At 43.8% G+C, this 20,878-nt stretch overlaps 1 protein-coding gene across 2 annotated transcripts in view; it reads left to right on the plus strand.

The window, feature by feature from the left end:
- The window catches only part of LOC149437507 (class I histocompatibility antigen, F10 alpha chain-like), an 85,294-nt gene that overhangs the window by 12,482 nt on the left and 51,934 nt on the right, over positions 1 to 20,878 (plus strand). For both annotated transcript variants that reach the window (XM_089660846.1, XM_089660848.1), the window contains exon 2: positions 684 to 944. In XM_089660846.1, the coding sequence (XP_089516972.1) occupies positions 684 to 944 (261 nt within the window). The remainder of the gene's footprint in view (positions 1 to 683; positions 945 to 20,878) is intronic.

Here is a 20,878-nt window from a genome sequence, read left to right on the forward strand (position 1 = left end):
GTAAAGTGCTGAGTAAATTGACAGCGCTATATAAGTACCTGAAATAAATAAATAAAAATAAATAAAAAATATCATCGTTATCACATTGGAGGGGATTATCTCAGTACATTGCTCTCTTCACACTTAGGCCTCAGACACACAGGGCGTTTTTGAAGCCGTTATTAGGGGAGTCAAGTTTTTTTTTTTACAGCTTTCAAACGCCCCTATTAGAAGCTTTTAGTGGCAGGAGATTTTAGGAGATGTAAAAAACCCACCGCCAGTGCGTCCAGTAGCAGCAGCGTTTTGGTAGAAAAAACACTTGACGTGTCTAAATGCGTGTTAATGTTAGGCGGGTTTATCCCTTGAACAATTGTTCATTTTAATGGACAGAATAAATTATTATTGTGGCCAATTAAGTGAATTATCACCCAAGCACCTGACGCCTGTAAACGCATCAAAACATTAGTAAAAGTGTTAGACACGTTCACAAGCGTCAGGCGGTTTTTCTACCAAAAAGCTGCTGCCAAGAGGAGGAGCGTTTTTAAACCGTCCCGTGTGCATGAGACCTAAATACACATGATCTGATCTTCTTATTCCGGCAGTGATCTGGGTCAGGGATGACACTTGTATGTATCCATTATATACATTATGCTGTGTGATGTGTACAGGATGTATATATAACAGTCTGTATGTCTCTCTTTCAGACAGTCACTCTATGAGGTATTATACCACTGCAGTCTCCTCTCCGGGATCCGGGCTCCCTGTGTTCTCTATAGTCGGATATGTGGATGATAAGGAAATAGCAAATTATAACAGCGACACTCGGCAGTATCTTCCCAAGACTGAATGGATGAAGAAACTGGGACCTGACTACTGGGAGAGGAACACACAAATAAATCAGAACACTGAGGCTGTTTTCAAGCACGGTGTACAGATATTGATGAGACGATTCAACCAGACTGGAGGTGAGACAATTCTTACATTTCTATTTCTTTATTACACCAAATACAAACCCTGCAGACAGGATACAGGGGGGGAAAGGCCGACAAACACAGGAGAGATGAGACATTCTATGAGACAGATTTATAGAAGATCACAGCTTGATTAATAAATTCCTCCATCATCTGATCAGAATTATCACCTCACCTATAAAATATACACAACTACTTCTTATAGGAACCCTGTACTGAGAGATATGGAGGCCGCCATAGCTGATCTCCTCTACTCCAGACTTCACTCTGACTTTACTTGCTGCATGCTTGTTCCAGGTTAATTATTTAACATACTGAGCCAAAGACAGCCAGGCAACCAGCAATTTCAGGAGAATGGTAACAATGGCAGCCAGCAGACTTCTCTTAGTACAGATTTATGTACATTTTAACCCTTTGACTGCTGTAGTAAAGCACATGATCATCATCATTATGGAAGGTAGATTAGGTTCACAATAGTTCCGGGAAAGTGAAGAATCTTGTGCTTTCTGGATACACGCAGACACACCGCCCTCTTGCAGATGCATGGAGGTGTCACTAACTGTTAATGGCATCCCACATATCTGCTATTGTGTGCGTTTTCACATATGCCGAAACACATGGAGCCACAGCCATACACAATCCATGTGTATCAGTGCGGCATGATTTTGGAAGAGGGTCAGATACTTCTTTTTTGCATTTCTCACATGTAGGGCAGTCTATTGAAATGAATGGCCAAAAGTGGGTACAAACCTCTGGGACTACTTTCATGGGATTGCAGCCGCTCCCCACCCCTCCCCTCCCCTCTCCAATGGGTTTGTTTGAAGTTTTAAAAGGGTGGTTTTGTCATGAGTGGGGAAAATTTAGTGTGGGCCCTTTAAATTTTGTTAAGGATTTCAGGGATCCAATCGGGAGCCATGGAAGTTTCTGGAACATTGGCGGACAGGATATAAAGGGCACCGGGATTGTTGGGATCAGTGACCAGCCTGCAAGCAGAAGAGCTCCTCACCCCCCTTTTGTCGAGCGCACTTTGTGTGGTGCTGTCACCCTGGAGTCGGGGGATGTTTACAGTGTTGGAGGTTGTATGTGATGGCTCGAGTTCCAATCACTGAGCCAGAAGAGGGTGATTGATTATATTTTGCATGTTTAATCTCATCAACGGTTATTGCTGTATGTACATTGTTTGTGTAACACCAATAAAGCGCCGCGCCCATTTCTCGCCACAATTTGCTTATTGGTTTCTTTTCTTTAATTGGTCCTATTTGGGGAATATTCTGGTTGGGGGGGGTCTGCAATCCCATAGGCTGCCCCATATGTGACATGGAAATGCGTGTGATCTCTGTCACATGATCACATTGAACCTGGCCTCAAAGGGGTAAAACACGCTGATGACTGCAATAGCAGCTGTGAGATGTTTCTGTTCTCTTCAGCAATCTCTGGACTTTCAGTTTGGACCCTTTCACATTGATGCCTCTTTGCTGCACTTTTACCCTACTAAAAACACAAGAAAAATGCAGTAAAAATATTTCATTTTAAATCCTATGGGATCCGTCACACCAGTGCACTGTGGGGGAGGAGCATTTTAAAAGGTCTTGTATGCTGCATCTTTGGTGACCTGTCTAAAAAGCTCACCAAATACACTTCTATTGAATCAATAGAAAATACATCAAAAAGCACTGTGATTGCATTTTTGATGCGCTGTTTGAGTCATATGTCCATGTGTCAAGGGTGCAATGTTGGGAGTCAGGCAACCTGAAAATGCACCAAAAACGCATCCAAACACGTTCTGCATTATTACTAAGCTTTTCAATGGACCCGTGTGAAAGGGACCTTAAAGGTGTCATGGGTGCTGTAGAGACATTTATAGTGGAAATTCAGCCAAAACCTGAATCTAACACTAAGGCTACATACACACCTAAGCGTCATGTTTCTAGCGTTTTGTAGCATTTTTCTGGAGCAGAATTGCATGTTTTTACAGCTTTTGTCAGGCTTTTTTCAAATTACAGGGATGGAGAGTTGCTGTTTGAGTAGAAGACACACGACAAAACGCTTGAAAAAAAATAACACAAAAAAAAAGCTCACGTTGTGCTTTTCATGCGTTTGCGCTGAAGCCTATGAGGAGAGAAACGCTCAATTCTACCTGAAAAGTAGTACATGTACTTTTTTTGGTGACAGGCATTTTGCTACAAGTGACAAAACGCTCAGGTGTGAACAAGAGCTTTTGTAAACAATAGGTTTTTGCTGTCGAGTGTTTTTGAGCTTCAAGTTACAAGCTATAAAAAGCTGAAATGTGAACGAGGCCTAAACCTGCTCCCAGCCCATTCTAAGCCTCATCTATGTAACCGTGTAAAGAGAGCTCTATACTCCCCTATTCTGGAGCTGCTCCGGTCTGGTCCCAGGCTGAGCTGTCAGCAGCGGCTGTTGTGTAGAGCAGTGGCAGCCGACAACGAATGCCCCATAGTAAGTCTATGGGTGGCTCCATTTCCTAGTCACTTCCCAGCAGTTGTCGGCTTTCTCTCTCTACACAGAAGCCGCAGCTGGAGACCAGCCCAGAGCAGCTTTAGATCAGGTAAGTACAGCGATCTTTTCTTTACAGGGTTAGATAGATGAGGATTAGAATGGGGGTGGGAGCAGGTTTAGCATCCGTTTGGTATTGGCTGAACTTCCACTTTAATCACTTTTACCAATCTCTGAATAAACAACAATTAACGGCTAAGTTCACCTTTGGAACACGTTACAGGTGGATCACGTAAGATGTTCCATACAATAGTGCCGCGCTCCTAAAATATTATATCATATAATTAAACAATAATCTTTCAAAAAATATAAATTAGTGATAAAAGTCCTTTGTGATAACGTGAGACAAAATATATCCAAATAATAAGTGACCATTAAAATCCACTATTAATGAAAGTGATCAGTTCAAACGTGAAAAATTCAAAAGTGAACAAATCTCAATTCCCAGTGACTTCTTACTGTGATCTCAGTATGCGCTCACCTCCTTTGATGCCTACTAAAAGGCAAAGCTCGCTTTTGTTCACCTATTGGAACTTTGGATCATATATTGTGTTATAACAATAATGGTGAGTATCTCCCAATTGCTGCTGGATTGTGACTCTCCTCTCTTATTCACACCACCGCAGGAATCCCTCGCTTAATCTCCTCCCAAGAGTTTTTCCTCAGTATAAAAAAGACATAGACATAGTGCCTTATCCTTACATATAAAAACCTTTAATGTGTGCCCATATGCACTCACATATACTAGAAATAGTAAGCGTTTTGGTTAAAATCATCCACGATCTCTTACTGCCAGCGTATCTGCCGTTGAGCGTATGTGCCTGCCTTCCTTGGGTGCCAGGTGACGTCGTAGCCCCTCCCCTACGCGTTACGCTGCAGATGACGCAGCTTCATCAGGGGGATATGATTGACCCCAAAAAGATGGCCGCGTCCAGGAGTACTTTGAGAAAATGGCCGACAACCACTATATAAGGGAATAGGGGTGTAGTGAACGTCCAATCATATCCCCCGATGAAGCTGCGTCATCTGCAGCGTAACGCATAGGGGAGGGGCTAGGACGTCACCTGGCACCCAAGGAAGGCAGGCACATGCGCTGAACGGCAGATACGCTGGCAGTAAGAGATCGTGGATGTTTTTAACCAAAATGCTTACTATTTCTAATATATGTGAGTGCATATGGGCACACATTAAAGGTTTTTATATGTAAGGATAAGGCACTATGTCTATGTCTTTTTTTATACGGAGGAAAAACTCTTGGGAGGAGATTAAGCGAGGGATTCCTGCGGTGGTGTGAATAAGAGAGGAGAGTCACAATCCAGCAGCAATTGGGAGATACTCACCATTATTGTTATAACACAATATATGATCCAAAGTTCCAATAGGTGAACAAAGCGAGCTTTTCCTTTTAGTAGGCATCAAAGGAGGTGAGTGCATACTGAGATCACAGTAAGAAGTCACTGGGAATTGAGATTTGTTCACTTTTGAATTTTTCACGTTTGAACTGATCACTTTCATTAATAGTGGATTTTAATGGTCACTTATTATTTGGATATATTTTGTCTCACGTTATCACAAAGGACTTTTATCACTAATTTATATTTTTTGAAAGATTATTGTTTAATTATACGATATAATTTTTTAGGAGCGCGGCACTATTGTTTGAAATTTTATTTATACACATTGAGTAAGTGTTTGTGTGCTGACGCACCTTGTTATATGTAGGTAGTGGCTTACAAGTTATTTAAATAACCTTTTTATTTGTAAGATGTTCCAGCTCCTGCCTCCTCTCCCCCATCTCCCCTCCCTGTGACAGTGAACGGGGGATCCTCTCCCCACACCTGCTATCACAGGGAGGGGGGATCTGAGGAGAAGGTGCAGATGATGGAACATGTTACAAGTTCCATCCTAAAAGCGGGTACAACATGTAACATGTTCCAAAGGTGATAAAAATAAAGCAATACCCCACACCACCCCTAATCCAGGGAAACAAAATACAGGTTACTGCTAATTCACTGACGTGTTCCCACAACTGGAAATGTATATACAAAGAGTGCAGTGCTACAAAAAAAATCAATTGTGTGGAAAGCAATCAATAGACATAACAATACAATACAGTGCATATAAGAGAATATGGTACAAAAGATTGTTTTTCAATTTGTTTGTTTAGGTTGATTGTTTTTTGGATCGATTTGTTTTTGGTTTTTGATGTTCAAAGTAACACACCTGGACACTATTTCTGTGTTATATTGTATTTATTGCACAACATTTGGGTTATTTAACACTTTTTGTGGAGCAATCACTTTTGGATCGATTTGGATCTTTTTATTTATGTACTATATTCACTTACATGCGCTGTATGTTATTGTTATATTGATTGATTGCTTTCAACATGATCAATTGTTTTTTGGTTGTGCTGGACTCTAAGGGTGAACTTAGGCTTTAATGGCACCCCCACGTATTGGAAAATGTGGGGCATTTTCTTGTGCACAGGAACACATAGAACCATGAGGTTTCTGTGTGGTTGTGATTTCAGAGAAGGTGGAAGGATCTTTTTCCTGTATTGTCAACAGGTAGAGCAGCTTATTCAAATAAATGGGCCGCTGAGCCAATGCAAACACTGCAAAACAGAAAAAAGCAAAAAGCAGAGATGTGAACAGAGACTGAAAGTGGAATAAAAGGTTTGTGTTTAAACAAATCCCTCAATCATTTCAGGATTGTAAATCAATTGGTCTGACTAAAGCCGGCCAGGACACTTCGAATCTTGCCCAGTTTAAAAGGGACAGGCCGAGATTCGAACAATCTGTGGGTGGTCTGATTGTACCCAAGTTGATTGATCGATCAACTTGGGTACAACCAGCATGTTGGATTTTTCATGCAATTATTGCCGGCAGCAATAGCTCCATGGGAGGCATTTCCTCATCAACTCTGACTGTGATGATGAGGGAATCCAGTGATTTTCTTTCCTGCAACCACAAATCGCACCATCCATGGCCAGATTAAGCTTTGTTTTTGTACCTTTTTACCTAGGAGCATTGCTTCCAGAAGTGATGTGTTTGCTTCTCTGCAGTTGGAGGATGTAACCACTGAGGGGCAGAATGGGAAAGAGATGGAGACGGATAGGTTGACGCTGCCCAGGGTGGGGCTGTGCTGTCCTGCTAGTACAGACACTGACAACGGCACAAGGAAGTCCCTGTGAGCATCCATATTCAGCTGTACAGAAAATCCGTTGTCAGTGGAGCAGAGGAGGATTTATTTTTTATTTTTTCTTTATTTTTACCTGGTGATCCAGTTAGTAACACATGTCTTGTCCTAAGGAGTCCCCACTGTGGATGGTGATAGACCCATGCTCAGACAACAGCATTACCATTCTGGGGGGAATATTAGATGGACTTGACTAACAAATGAAAACCGAACTCCAGTTAACACTTTATAAGCAGTTAAAACTACAGTTTTTCTTCCTTTTGCGATACAAATTTTACATAAATGAATAAAAGCTGATCATTGTAAGCACCCCTGTCAGTGGTAAATGGTTTGTCTCAACCCTCTAACTGACACTTTTTCTGTACAGCTTGGTCTGTTAAAGGAGGTTGAAAATCAACAGACTTACTGGCTGTATCACCTGCTCTGAAAAACTAATGCAGCCACTATATCTAGGAATTGGTAAGCTGCAATGTATTACATTTTTGCTCTGGAATACAATACTGATTTAAAGCAGAACTGAATCCTCCTAATCTTTACATCCAAGGAAGCTGCCATCTTGGCCTCTGTTTGATCTGCAGTTGCCATGGTGCTGCACATGTGATCAGTTCTGACATCGGCCATTTGATGGCTTGGTAGTTTGGTTGAGTACAAGCAATTCATGGCTGGCCTTGGATGTAACTGTTTTGGAAAAATAATAAATCATTGGGTTTAAATTCACATTAAGGTGAGGGTAACGTGAAGTGCTGTGGTGTGGTAAAGCACGCATGTTTTTGTGCATTTATATGTGCTGCATTAGGTATCCAATTCAGATTGAATACATGGGATACCACCTCAGCTGCCCAGGAATCAGACCTGCACCTTCCATGGCAGCACACCACACTACAGCGTATGTGAGCGCCATACCACACATTGTGCTGCTGTGTAGCTCACCTTTATCAGCAAGGTGCATTGGGTGCAATTCAGAACCACATCACCCATCTCAAGTAGCATGCAATGCCAGATATCATGGTACTGGCCGTGGGAGTGTGTGTGCTTCAGTATCAGTACTATGAATGAGGCCTAAATACAGGAATACAGGCCACGGAGTGTTCCTAAAGGTTTACATTTTTTTAACAATAATAACAAACATGTCTATACTTACCTGCTGTGTGTAGTGGTTTTGCACAGAGCAGCCCAGATCCCCCTCTTCTCAGGTCCCCCGCCGGCGGCCCTGGCCCCTCCTTCCTGTCGGATGCTCTCACAGCAAGCAGCTTGCTATAGGGGCACCTGAGCATGCGAACTCCCCAGCCGCTGCTCCGTGTGTCCATTCACACATGGAGCCATGGCTCGGCCCTGCCCCCCTCTCTCTTCTCATTGGCTTACTGGCTGTAGTTGACAGCAGTGGGAACCAATGGCCGGCTCCCGCTGCTGTCTCAACTAATGAGGAGAGGCAGCCCTGTGATAGCTGAGATTCCAGTGCACATCGCTGGATGGAGAGGGGGCTTAGGTGAGTATTTGGGGGGGGGGGGGGGACATGCTGCACAGAGAAGGTTTTTACCCTCATGCATAGAATGAATGAAGGTAAAAAAAACCTCGAGCCTCTACAACAGCTTTACATTTGCCTTTTACCCCCCGGTCACATCAAGCCTGACTTTGAAATCGTGCGACTAACAGTTAATTTGCGTGATTTCAAAGTCGGGGCATGCCAATTTCAGGTGCGATCTGCAAGACATCTGACACAGATCTGTATGCAAATCACACCAAAACTAGTGCATGTACTACATTGGAAATCGGTGCGGCTCCGACCAAGTCAGAACCACACCACTATGACGGCTGTAATTGCGGACAATAGGGTGTGGTTTGGCATGTGATTTGCAAGTCGAATGGAATGCAAATAGCATGCCAAGTCGCACCCAGTGTGACCGGGGTCTTGAGTTAAACCAAAATGATGGCCCCCGTCTTATTCCTCTACTTCTGCCCTTCCTATCTATGATGTGCTATGTAGTTGACATTTACTTTTGCACGTCCATTCTAGGGGCCCATATGTGTTGTTTCTTTAGGCCCCATTTATACTTGTTAATGGAGTCATGTGCGACTACATGCAGGAATCCCAGCAGGGTTCCCACCAATGAGCTGCAGAAGGCAGACCCATGGAAATCAGTGATAGGCTGACAGTTCCTGCAGGTAATCACGGCCACTTGCAATTAATTGCATAAAACGCATGGAGTAACTACCTGAGGCAACATGCACACTAGCATTTCTTTAAGCTGCTAGAAGCTGTTAATAGCATTTTTATTTCTGCTCCTAAATAGTGTCCTCCTATGTGTCCTTGCACACTACTTTAGGCTGTTAGCGTTTCTTGAGCTTCAGCTTCTAGGATAAGAAAAATAAATTTTTTGTAGAGTCTTTTGAAGCATTTTTCCAGCAAAAAAAATGCTAAACGCTACGAAAATGGTACTAACAGCTTTTTTCTTTAATTTCTACATGTACTGTAAAAATGCTAACAAAATACGAATTCTCCTAAACTCTACTATAATGCTACTAAAAAATGCTATTACCAGCGTTTTTCATCCAGCGTTTTTTACAGCATTTTCTGAGCTTAAAAAAACCCGCTAGTGTGCATGGAAGTGATCTGTCCTGAATGTGGTCTGTGTGCATCCTGGGACAATCACTGCAGGTAATGAGCAATTACATTCAAGTGGCAGTGATTAGCTGCGGGGCCTTAGGCCCCTTTCACACGGCGTTCCGTTTTTTTCATCAGTTCAGTCACATTTTTTCCAAGAAAAAAACGGATCAGTTCACATCAGTTTACATATGTTTTTTCATCTGTTTACAGCCTTTTTTTGTCCCATTTACATCTGTTTTTCATCAGTTTACATCTGTTTTTCATCGGTTTACATTCATTTTTTTGTCCATTCTGTTTTTTTTAACAGAAGAAAAATAAGGTTTTCTTCCATTCCAAAAAATGGATGTTAACAGATGCAGACATTAACGGATGTAAACAGATATGATCATCTGTTTACATCCGCTAGTCCATGGAAATGGACAAATGAAAAACGGACATTCGGAACGCCCGTGTGAAAGGGGCCTTACTTTGATTTCAAGGTGATGCCTACCCCAGTTAGGGTCCTTTCACACGGGACAGACCTGTTTAGCGGATCCACATGCTCAGTGGGGGATCTCTCCACTGATACCCACTAAAGGAGCAGATGACAGCTCTGTGCCCACTCCACTGCTGCATAACAAACACGGAGCTGCTCGCTCTCCTCAATGGGTGGTCGGATGAAAACGGACCGCCTGTCTGGTTTCATCTGACGGACAGAAGGGGAATTGGATCTCATCCGTCCATTTTTGGCATATCGGATTGGATGTTGGTGGGTGTAAATAGACACATGTCCCTTTACACCCGCCGTTCCATAGAGGAGAATGGAGGTGCCGTTCGGGTCTGCCTGAAAAACGGCCAATTGGGATGTCCGTGTGAAAGAGCTTTTAATCACCGCTGAGGTTTCGGCATGTAACCGCACCTAATCACAAGTGTGAATGGGACTTTATTTACCTTAATATTATTTAACACAAACCCCAATGTGATAGTCTAGTGCAGATGTCACAGATGCAGAGTACTTATTATGGAGACATTGGGGGTCTATTGAATTCGTAAGGCCCAGTCCACCCCCAGCATCTCCTGAGCTTTCCCTGAATGTACATGTGTGTGTGCCTTTTTTCCGTGTATTTTGTATGTTTTCATGCAACACGCATAGGGCAGTATATTCACTTGAATGGGCTGCTCTACAAGTGACAAACTTGCTGAAGGAGTTCCTGCACCTTTTCAGATGTAGAGCTTTGTTTGTTTTGTTACCACACAATTTAGAATGTTTGTGGTGCATTTGTCACGAGTTCTGCTGCTAGTGAAAACACGCATCTGCTGCCCATGTTTGGAGTGCCATTAAGAATTAATGGCACTCATTCCAGTAACACGCAGAACATGTTTATACACGCTTCTGTGTGTATTCCCAAAATGCACCGATGTAAATTCAGCCTAATGCCTGCCCTGTACTGAGCCCCAGCAGACGGGTTGTGTGCCTAATGTCATATATACAGTACACCCACATTGACACACTCAGTATATGAATGGCCTCTTGAGGACGGCTCCAGGCCTCAGTGGAGGGACAAAACCTCAAAAGAGAGGAATTGACTGAAACCTTCTTTTACCCATCATCTCCTACAGATATTCTGGCATCACCTTTATACATTTCTGAGAGAATGATGTTGAAATTCCTATATTTATACACAGCCTTTCACTGAAGGAATGGCCAGTTCAGAAGGAATCAATGAGGTGACAGTTGAGGTTACAATAGTTGCTTCTATGGACATTTCAGAGGACTATAATTTACAGTGAGAATAAATCCAACCCTAGACGGAGCGTTTTTGGTTGCAGGAAAGAATATTCCCCCGTCAGCTCTGATGGGGGAATCCCTTCTGCAGAGCCATTGTGTTCCCCCTGGGAGAATACAGTGATTACTAACAGCTAGCTAAAATCGCATGTAAAATCAGGCTGGTTGTACCCAAGTCGATCGATAGATCAACTTGGCTGCATTCAGCCTGCCCATACATGGTTTGAATCTCGACCAATCCCTGCTGAACCAGCTGAGATTTTCACCATCTATGGCCGGCTTAATGTCTCTAATCCTTTTCTCTGAGTTACTTACCCCAATAACACTTTTATCTCTAATCTCTCATCTAGTACATTATCCTTTACAACTAATGCTGGGTACAGCTAGAAGTTTTTTTGTTTTTTTTCATTGAACCCAGCAGGCTGAATGAAAGAAAATGACTGATTGCTACAATAACACAAAGATGTTAGTACAGCGATCTCCCCGCTGATTGTGTTGTGACAGGAGGACTGCCCAATGCCAGAACACCCTGATCAGTGCTCATTGGCTGCAAGCGATGATCAGAAGATGGTTTTCCAGCATGTACAGGGAGCTGCACACACTGGCTGAAAGTCAGCCGATCCCACCTGAACCAACTGTTTTCTAATGTTTTTCGGCCTAAGGTACACCTTAAGGCGCCAATTTTCTTTTTTTCAACCACAGGTTGAAGGAAAGAATTGCTCAATTCCCCCGTCAGCACAGTCATTGTCAATGGGGGAATCCCTCCCGCTGAGATATTCTATTCTGACTCTTGGGAGTTTTCCTGCTGTCAGAATGCAATGATCACTGCTGGTGACTATAGCCGCTGGCAGTGGTCATACAAAAAACCCAACAGGCTAGTTGTAATGAATTCAATCAATAGATCGACTTCAGTACAACCAGATGGATCAAAATTCGATTGTTTTCTGCTGAATTGGCTGAATTTCAATCTGTCTATGTTGGGCTTAAGGCCTCATGCACACTGGGCATTCAGCCCCAGAGAATGAGGTTCTGGTGCTTAGCTGCAGCAGGAGGGCACAGGTGCACTATCCTTTCCTGTGGTGGAGTCATGTAAGCTGAGGCTGCTCCTTATCATTTCTTCACCTGGGCTGGTCGGGAGTAGCAGAAATCCTTTCCTCTTTACATTTGCTAGCTGTCTGGATTGGTATCAGGATAAGCCTGCACCCCATGCTCTGGGACACAGGGATATACAGTGCCTTGAAAAAGTATTCATACCCCTTGACATTTTCCACATTTGTCATGTTACAACCAAAAATGTAAATGTATTTTATTGGGATTTTATAACATAGACCAACACAATGTGTCACATATTTGTGAAGTGGAAGGAAAATGATAAATGGTTTTCCACATTTTTTACAAATAAATATCTGAAAAGTGTGGCAGCATTTGTATTCAGCCCCCCGGAGTCAATACTTTGTAGGACGCCCTTTGGCTGCAATTCCAGCTGCAAGTCTTTTTGGGGATGTCTCTCCCAGCTTTGCACATCTAGAGAGGGACATTTCTGCCCATTCTTCTTTGTAAAATTGCTCAAGCTCTGTCAGATTGGATGGAGCGTCTGTGAACAGCAATTATCAAGTCTTGCCACAGATTCTCCATTGGATTTAGGTCTGGACTGTGACTGGGCCATTCTAACACATGACTATGCTTTGATCTAAACCATTCCATTGTAGCTCTGGCTGGATGTTTCAAGTCTCAAGTTTTTTGCAGACTCTAACAGGTTTTCTTCTAGGATTGCCCTGTATTTGGCTCCATCCATCTTCCCATCAACTCTGACCAGCTTCCCTGCCCTTGCTGAAGAAAAGCATCCCCACAACATGATGCTGCTACCACCATGTTTCACAGTAGGGATGGTGTGTTCAGGGTGATGTGCAGTGTTAGTTTTCCACCACACATAGCGTTTTGCTTTTAGACCAAAAAATTTAAATTTTGGTCTCATCTGACCAGAGCACCTTCTTCCACATGTTTGCTGTGTCCCCCACATGGCTTCTCACAAATTGCAGACGGGATTTTTTATGGTTTTCTTTCAACAATGGCTTTCTTCTTGCCACTCTTCCATAAAGGCCAGATTTGTGGAGTGCACGACTAATAGTTGTCTTGGGGACAGATTCTCCCACCTGAGCTGTGGATCTCTGCAGCTCCTCCAGAGTTCCCATGGGCCTCTTGGCTGCTTCTCTGATGAATGTTCTCCTTGCCCGGCCTGTCAGTTTAGGTGGTCGGCCATGTGTTGGTAGGTTTGCAGTTTTGCCTTACTCATTCCATTTTTGGATGGTGGATTGAACAGTGCTCCGTGAGATGTTCGAAGCCTTGGATTTTTTTATAACCTAACCCTGCTTTAAACTTCCCTGGCCTGACTGTGTTCCTTGGCCTTCATGATGCTGTTTGTTGGCAGTTGGTTCCACTAGATTTTAGTTAGGGGTATCAGAGTAAAGGGAGCCAAATACAAATGTACACCATACTTTTTTACATATTTATTTGTAAAAAATGTTTTTCTTTTACTTCAGAATTATGCGCCACTTTGTGCTGGTTTATCACATAAAAACCCAACAAAACACATTTACATTTTTGGTTGTAATGGGACAAAATGTGGAAAATTTCAAGGGGTATGATTACTTTTTCAAGGCACTGTACTTTCACCTCTTCTTTGAGTGGCGCCAAAAGCAAAGTAATAGATCCATTCCTGCTGCTGGCAGACTGTGTGAATGTGAACACTACTGTGGCTGGACAGGGCACCTAGCGGTATGTATGTTTAGGGCAGTATGTGCCCAGAGATGAATGCCTGGAACACAACCAATCTGCATTCCAGGAAATTGTCTCTGGGTGTATACTGCCCTAGATAGAATAACTGCTAAGTGCATCGCCCAGCCCTGTCCAGCCGCAGCAGCTGTCAGACCCCCAAGGAGATGGACAGGCTGCCAGCAGCAGGGATATATGGTGTGCCTGTGCCCTCCAGCCACAGAGAAATGCCCAGTGTGCATGAGGCCTAAAGTGTGTAAAAACAAAAGTTGTACTTTTCTATGTGTATATTTCATTGCCCCTCCTTGTAACTCTCTGCATAGATATATGTGAGCTTCAGAACCATTGTGTCCCATCAGAAATGTATATGTAGCCGGGTCAGGCTGTGTCATTCTGCAATTCAAAGATATTTGCTGCACAGACTGGACTCCCTTCCTTTCCCTCTAGTGTTCAGTGCAGAGTAATCATGTCATTTCCTGCTGACAGAGTGGGAAGTGTGTCTGAAAGCTGAGGATCTTGGGACTTGTAGTCTTCCAGCCTAGTTATACTGTCCTCCTCAGCATGATCTGGATTACAACTACCAGAAGTTGCTGCTGAGGAGTTCTATCTGCTAATCTCTTTCATCCAGTTGTTACTATTGTACAATGACAAATCTGTGCCTCATCATAAGCAGGCTGGAATTAAGGAACACACTCACCATTGGGACTCCCCCATCCAAAGGGCCTCCATCTGTGGGGAGGCTGCTGACTGTATATTAATATTGCTGAATTACTGCTTAGTCATTTAAAGGAGAACTCCTACCCAGAGTCAATATATTGTACTGTTTATTGCCTGTGGTGTCAGGGCCTAGAGGGAGCTGACTGACCAAGGATCTCCTCTCCCCCTCTTACGCCTGGGATCATAGATCTACTGAAGATTTGTCTCAATATATATTGGTATAAATCTGTGAGTGACTGAACTCCATAGTCAGAGAGTATATTTGTTGGTCCAGGGTCTGTTTCATTATTGACTTCAAATATCCAGTAAAGTTTATAAAATTCTAATATCTGTGTTGGTGTCTGCAGTGACTCCTCTAACCTGGTGTGCCAGAGGGGTAGAGGTTGTTCTTGGGGTTGAGGCAAAGCAAAAGGGGACCCAAACATTCAAATGGCTCCTTTGAGGGTAGCACTACATATATATCCTAATGAAGGGATCTGATTTATACTGAAATCTTACATCAAAACTAAATTTATGTAATAAAGGGATCACTTCTACTCCAAACTTTCTGAATTAAATGATGGATAACACGGTACAGTACTCTACTAGTGTCAATGTACGCAAACTTCTGATCAGTTAATGTCAGAGATCAGTTTGTACATTTATTCTTCTATAGAGGTTAATGTCAGTGCATTGATCTCTGTGTTTCCTCTGGGGAGATTTTCATATTTTCCGGTACCACTACTGTCCCCGGTTTTGGGACCCCTATTTCCAGAACAGCCAGGCAACATGCATTTTCCACTCTTATATCCGAAGTCAGAAATCCATCCATGAGCTTGGCTTTGTTGTTTTATTAAGGAGTTAAACAACTTAGATGGTGTCTAGGGATATATGGGATGCCCAATGAAACCAAAACAACTTGGAGGACAACTTCTTATATACAAAAAGGCAAGAATTCCGCAAAAAGTCCAAAAATAGATCCTAGACACTCTATTCCTTCAGGAGAGGCTCTTGTCTTTGAAGAAATCAGCACACAATCTTTACTAGGAGCACTTAGTCCCTTTAAATGAACCTCTTCTGACCCCAGATGAAAATCTCCTCATCCACCTTGCTGTCATGAAGTGTATCCCAGGGCGAGGGATTCTGAGGCACATGTAAATGCTTTCCCAGGGAGAACTAGTTGGGTATGGCACCTGACAGCCCTGTTTCTTGTAGGTTCAGGGGGTGTAGAGGTGCTCACACTCTCCTGTTCCTGTAGCTTTAAAGGGTGAAGCTGCTTTCAGACCTTACACTGGCTTCATCCCCTGCTGACAGGAGGTTCTTCTCAGTAGACTGTAGAGCAGTGGAGGTCCCTCTTTCCAGCTCCCAACCTGTAAGTAGACTCCCCTTCCTCCAGGGTCCCCTCCCAGGCTCCACACCAGCAGCACTTCCTCATTCCATCTTCTACCTAATTCCCCTGCTGGTCAGGCTTTCTCATATTTATGGACTGGTCTCCAACACTACCAGGCCTTCTGGTCAGACTCTCATAAATATGCAGATCAGCCCCTGCTCACCTCTGCCTACTGACTTCTAGAAACTTCTCCAAGTTTCTAGAGCAGGGGGAAGTGCCAGAGGACTGACCTGTAGAGCCCTCCAGCCTTAACCTGAAGTAACCTTGATGACTCATACCCAGGTTTTTGGCAAACCTCTAGCTATACACAAGAAATAAACTATCTACACTAGAGGGCGCTACATGTCTTAGTGACCATTGTCACCAAATCAGAAAGTTACATAGTTGGTAAGGTTGAATAAAAACACTGGTCCATCCAGTTTAACCTGTGTGTACGCGTGAGTTTATTTTAATAGTAATTCCCATATCCCTGCATGTTGCAGTTGTTAACATGCCCATCTAATAGTTTTTCAATTTGATGAGGAGAAATCTTCCAAAGATACAAACAGCAAATATAAAAGGAGATTTACCCTTTGTTACACTATCCATAACTGAAAAACGTTGTGGCTATACATAGACTTCAACATCTTCAGCTCCTTGGTGTACTACGTATGTCCAGAGAGTGAAGGGGAGAACCCAAGCTCAGGGCTGCAGGAACAGACATGAGCTTGTGTTTGTGTTGTATAGTTGGCTTTGGGCTGTCATGTAAAAGTGATCCAAGTGGCTATATAACTGTCTGATCAGTTTTGCAGAGTGGCCAGTGTTGTCTTCCCTCCGGGAGGAGCAGGGGAGCCCAGGATCACATCAGACAGTATCAGTATGGTGAGCAGGAGGGGATGGAGGAATATCCATTCCTCTCTTCTCTGCTGTGAAGATGAATGCACTCAGCTCTGAGCATTTCCAGCTCCAAAAGTTCTTTTTCCCTGGATACTACAGTCAGGAAAACAGCTGATCAAACACAGATCATGTGAAGGGAAGGAAAGGGATTAGGAGTCTTATAGCCCCCTGATGTCTCCATAAAGTGGACCTGTCACCTGTCCAATGCTAACAAATGGGGGTTAATAGCTCCCTTGTGATAGCAATAAAGATAAAGGAAGAAAAGTAAAAAGAATTATAATAAAACAACTTAAAGTAACCTCATTGCTCTGTGTACACCTGGAAATGCAAACGTGTACACATGTATGTAAACTATGAATGCACCAAGCATGTTGCCACAAACGTCTGAGCGAGCAATAATTCTAGAACCATCATTTATGGTGTAAACTGATGAGCTGTAAAGGCATTTAAAGAATTGCCTATTGATATTTCTGGGTACCATCCTTTATTCAGTCCTTAATATTGTACAGCAGTGCTGAGATTAAAACAAATAAATACTGAAAAGAAACAAAAAAAACCCCACTAGAGCAGCTGTACTCACAGTGCCATACATGCACTCAATACTAACACCAATAAATTCTATACAGCGCTATGTGTGATATTAAAGCGATACTAAAGGCTTGGTTTAAAACAAACAAACATATCATACCTGCCTGCTCTGTGTAGTGGTTTTGTACAGATCAGTCCTGATCCCCTTCTTCTTCTCGGGTCCCCTGCTGGCACTCCTGGCCCCTCATTCCTGTTAGGTGCCCCCACAGCAAACCGTTTGCTATGGGGCCACCCAAGCAGCCATGCTCCCGAGCCACTGCTCTGTCTGTCCATTCACACACGAAGCTCCCGCTCTGCCCCGCACCCTCTCTCTCTTCAATGGCTCACTGGCTGTGATTGACAGCAGAGGGAGTCCTGGGATAGCCGAGACTCTCGTGCACATATCTTGTTCAAGAAGAGGCTAGGTGAGTATTATGGGGGGCTGGTGCTCACAGACGGTTTTTACCTTCATACATAGAATACATGAACATAAAAAATCTTGAGCCTTTGCAACCACTTTAGGAAGGAATCCTCAACCTATCCAGTAACTGCAAACATTTATCCACATATAGAAAGGTCCATACTTACAAGTGATCTGGTGCCGCTATTTCCCACAGTTCTAGCTCTATTCTGGCTCTATGGCCTGAATAAAATGTCAGTGCCGTTCATGTCATGCAGGTGTCTCTGTGCATATTCTTCACACAGACACAGTGTAGATTTAGTACTGTGCTCCAGTGATCCCCCACCACCAACACAGAGAACCCACCAGATCTATATGACCATCCGCTATAGGCCAGTCATAATGTGCTTGTTATCCGGGGTCTTTTATGGCATCATCCACTTCCCACCGGGGGCAAACACTGCACTCTCCTTGTACTTCTGTTCCAGCAACATGACCTCATGCCACGTAGAGAGGGAATAGAGGGAGACCGCCATAGTGGAAAACATTCCAACACTTTATCACAATACAAAGTTCTTTCCCTAGCACTAGGGTGCATGTACATAGGTTATTAGCAGTCCTTGGGTACCTGCTCCATAGTTTACATGCTGAGCGGTCCCTTCCTGCTCCTTTCCGGGTGTATACAAAGTCACTTCCGGGTGTACTGTGCGGGATGACGTCACTTCCTGGCCCGTCTCGACGTGACGTTTTTGTCATCCTGATGTTCTCAAGAAGTGGAGGCGGAGAGCCGGAATTGGTGGAAAATAGCGGCACGAGATCACTTCTAAGTATAGACATTTCAATATGTGGATAATTGTTTCCACAGGTATTGTATAGGTTGAGGGTTTCTTCTTAATATTACACGTAGTGCTGTATATAATGTATTGGTGTCACCATCATTTTGTGTCATTTTGCGGGGGCACGCAGTTTTGAGGGCTGACACATTTGTTATCTCATACTACACTCTGTACTACCTCATCTTTTATTATGTACAGAAATACTGACTTCCTGAGAATATAGATCTGATAAATGTCTCCTTCACACGGGTGATGCCATGCTTGCCCCATGCAGGGCCGTGTGTTGCCAGCACAGGGAGGCTCAGGTGTTGCAGCCATCGCCGTGCTGATCTCCCATTGTTGTCTTTTGGGACAAGCGGCTGCACAGACAAAGCTGCTGTCCCCCAATGTGACATCCGTGCAGGTGTGGGTGCGTGTCTCCAAACTCATCCTGGGTGCATTCGGGGCCATGAACTCTCACACGCATGGATGTCACATGGGGACACAGCGGCTGTGTCCGTGTAACCGTGTGTCCCAGTACACAGAAATGGACACCCGCCACAGGGATGCATGCAACACCTCTACATCCCTGTGCTGGCAAAACACGGTCCTGCATGGGACATGTATGTCATCACCCCGTGTGAATGAGTTCCACAAATATGTTGTGACATTAAAACTGCAACTACCATCTTTGTATTCTACTAGGGCTCTCCTATCAGGAAATATACAATGTTCTGGGGGGTGAAATCATTTTATAGCCAAAAATCTCTAAAGTGGAACTGGTCAATAAACCTGAGGTGTCATACGGTGTTAGTACATATCACCCCTATGGATAGGATACCCAGAGCAGTGCATTGTGGGAAATGTTGATACATTCCTATCCTCCATACGAGGCAGTTGGAGGGTCACATTTGCAGGCCGGGGGGCTTTTAAAGGGACATCTGGATGTGCTTATAGTATGTGTGGCCCTTCTTGGTGGTTCTGTTTATGGGACACATTTGGGGTGACTTACTAAGGGCCGTTCACACAAGTGTTCAGTCTGAATCCATCTGTCATTTTTTCAGGGGGATCCAGACTGAAGCACAATGTATGTCTATGGGTGGGTGGATGTAAACAGACGCAGGTCTATTGATAGACAAATCAGTTTGCCTGCAGCAGGAAATGAAATGTTCTGCATCCTTTTCCATTGTTGTGGACATAAACAAATGTAAACAGATGTCCCCCATTTATGTCTGTTCTGTTTGTCTGTTTTCAGGTAAGAAACATTTTCTTTGTTTATATTTGTTGCCTCTGACTACTTTCTTCACCAGCTAAAGAAAGGCAAAAGCTGATGTAAAGTGAAGAGAAGTGAAGTGAAGCCGGAGGTGTATTGTGATGTATTCTGATGGAACTGGAATCCGCATTCATCAGTTGTATCCCTAAACTAACCTCCCTGCTCTGCTCACCTCTGCCTTCCAGTGATGTGACAGCTCCATCCCTCCCTGGCCGCTCTCACCTTCTCCCCAGGTGCTGAGTTTTCTGCTTCTTGATTGGCTGGTGGGAGATGACATCATCCCCTGAATGCGCACAGAAGTCGGTCCTTCCAGCACAGGCAGAGTGTGGCGGGATGCAAGCTGAGCTGCACATGCACAGCTCGGTGTCCATTCAGTAGAAGCCTGCATTCAGACAGATCAGTGGGTATTATTTCAGTACAGACTCAGCATGTCTCTTCTGCAATAAAGATCTGCCTGCTCAGAGTCTCCATAATATGAGGGTTAGTTCTGCTGTAACAAACGTTGTGATCCGTCTGGTGATGCTGTATGAAAGGAGCCTTAAGCCAGCATCGATCAGTGTGTACTTGGTGTAAGGCCTCATGCACCTTGTGTGTTTAGCTATCATTTGAGGTGAGAATAATGCCGGAATCCTTATCTGTCAGTCACACATATACTGTATATATACGTGATTTTGTATTCCCGGGTAGGGGGCGCTCGTGCCTGGGCCGCCCCACCCGCGCTGCCATTGGTGGCTAGAGGTGTCGGTCCCCGGATCTTGGCCGGAGATTCCCTGCCGGCACCCGGCGATCATCGACAAACACTGCCAGGGGAGAGGTCTGTATGGAAACAATACCGATCTCTCCCCTGTCAGCTCCAGCACACTGCTTTGTTTTACTCTGCATAGCAGCATTCTTAGGGCTCGTTCACACTTGACTTTATTTCTGACTCTTGCCAAACGCCTCTATAACGTTTGGGAAGCGTTTTTAACGCTCCCCAAACACCCCATGAACAGTTTTGAGGCGGTTGATAGGCGTTTGCCAAGAGTTAAATCCGCACCACAAACGCCTATAATGA

This window comes from Staurois parvus, unplaced genomic scaffold (assembly GCF_062004578.1).
Source record: "Staurois parvus isolate SC_StPar_1 unplaced genomic scaffold, SC_StPar_1.0 ptg001284l, whole genome shotgun sequence".
Classification (NCBI taxonomy): domain Eukaryota; kingdom Metazoa; phylum Chordata; class Amphibia; order Anura; family Ranidae; genus Staurois; species Staurois parvus.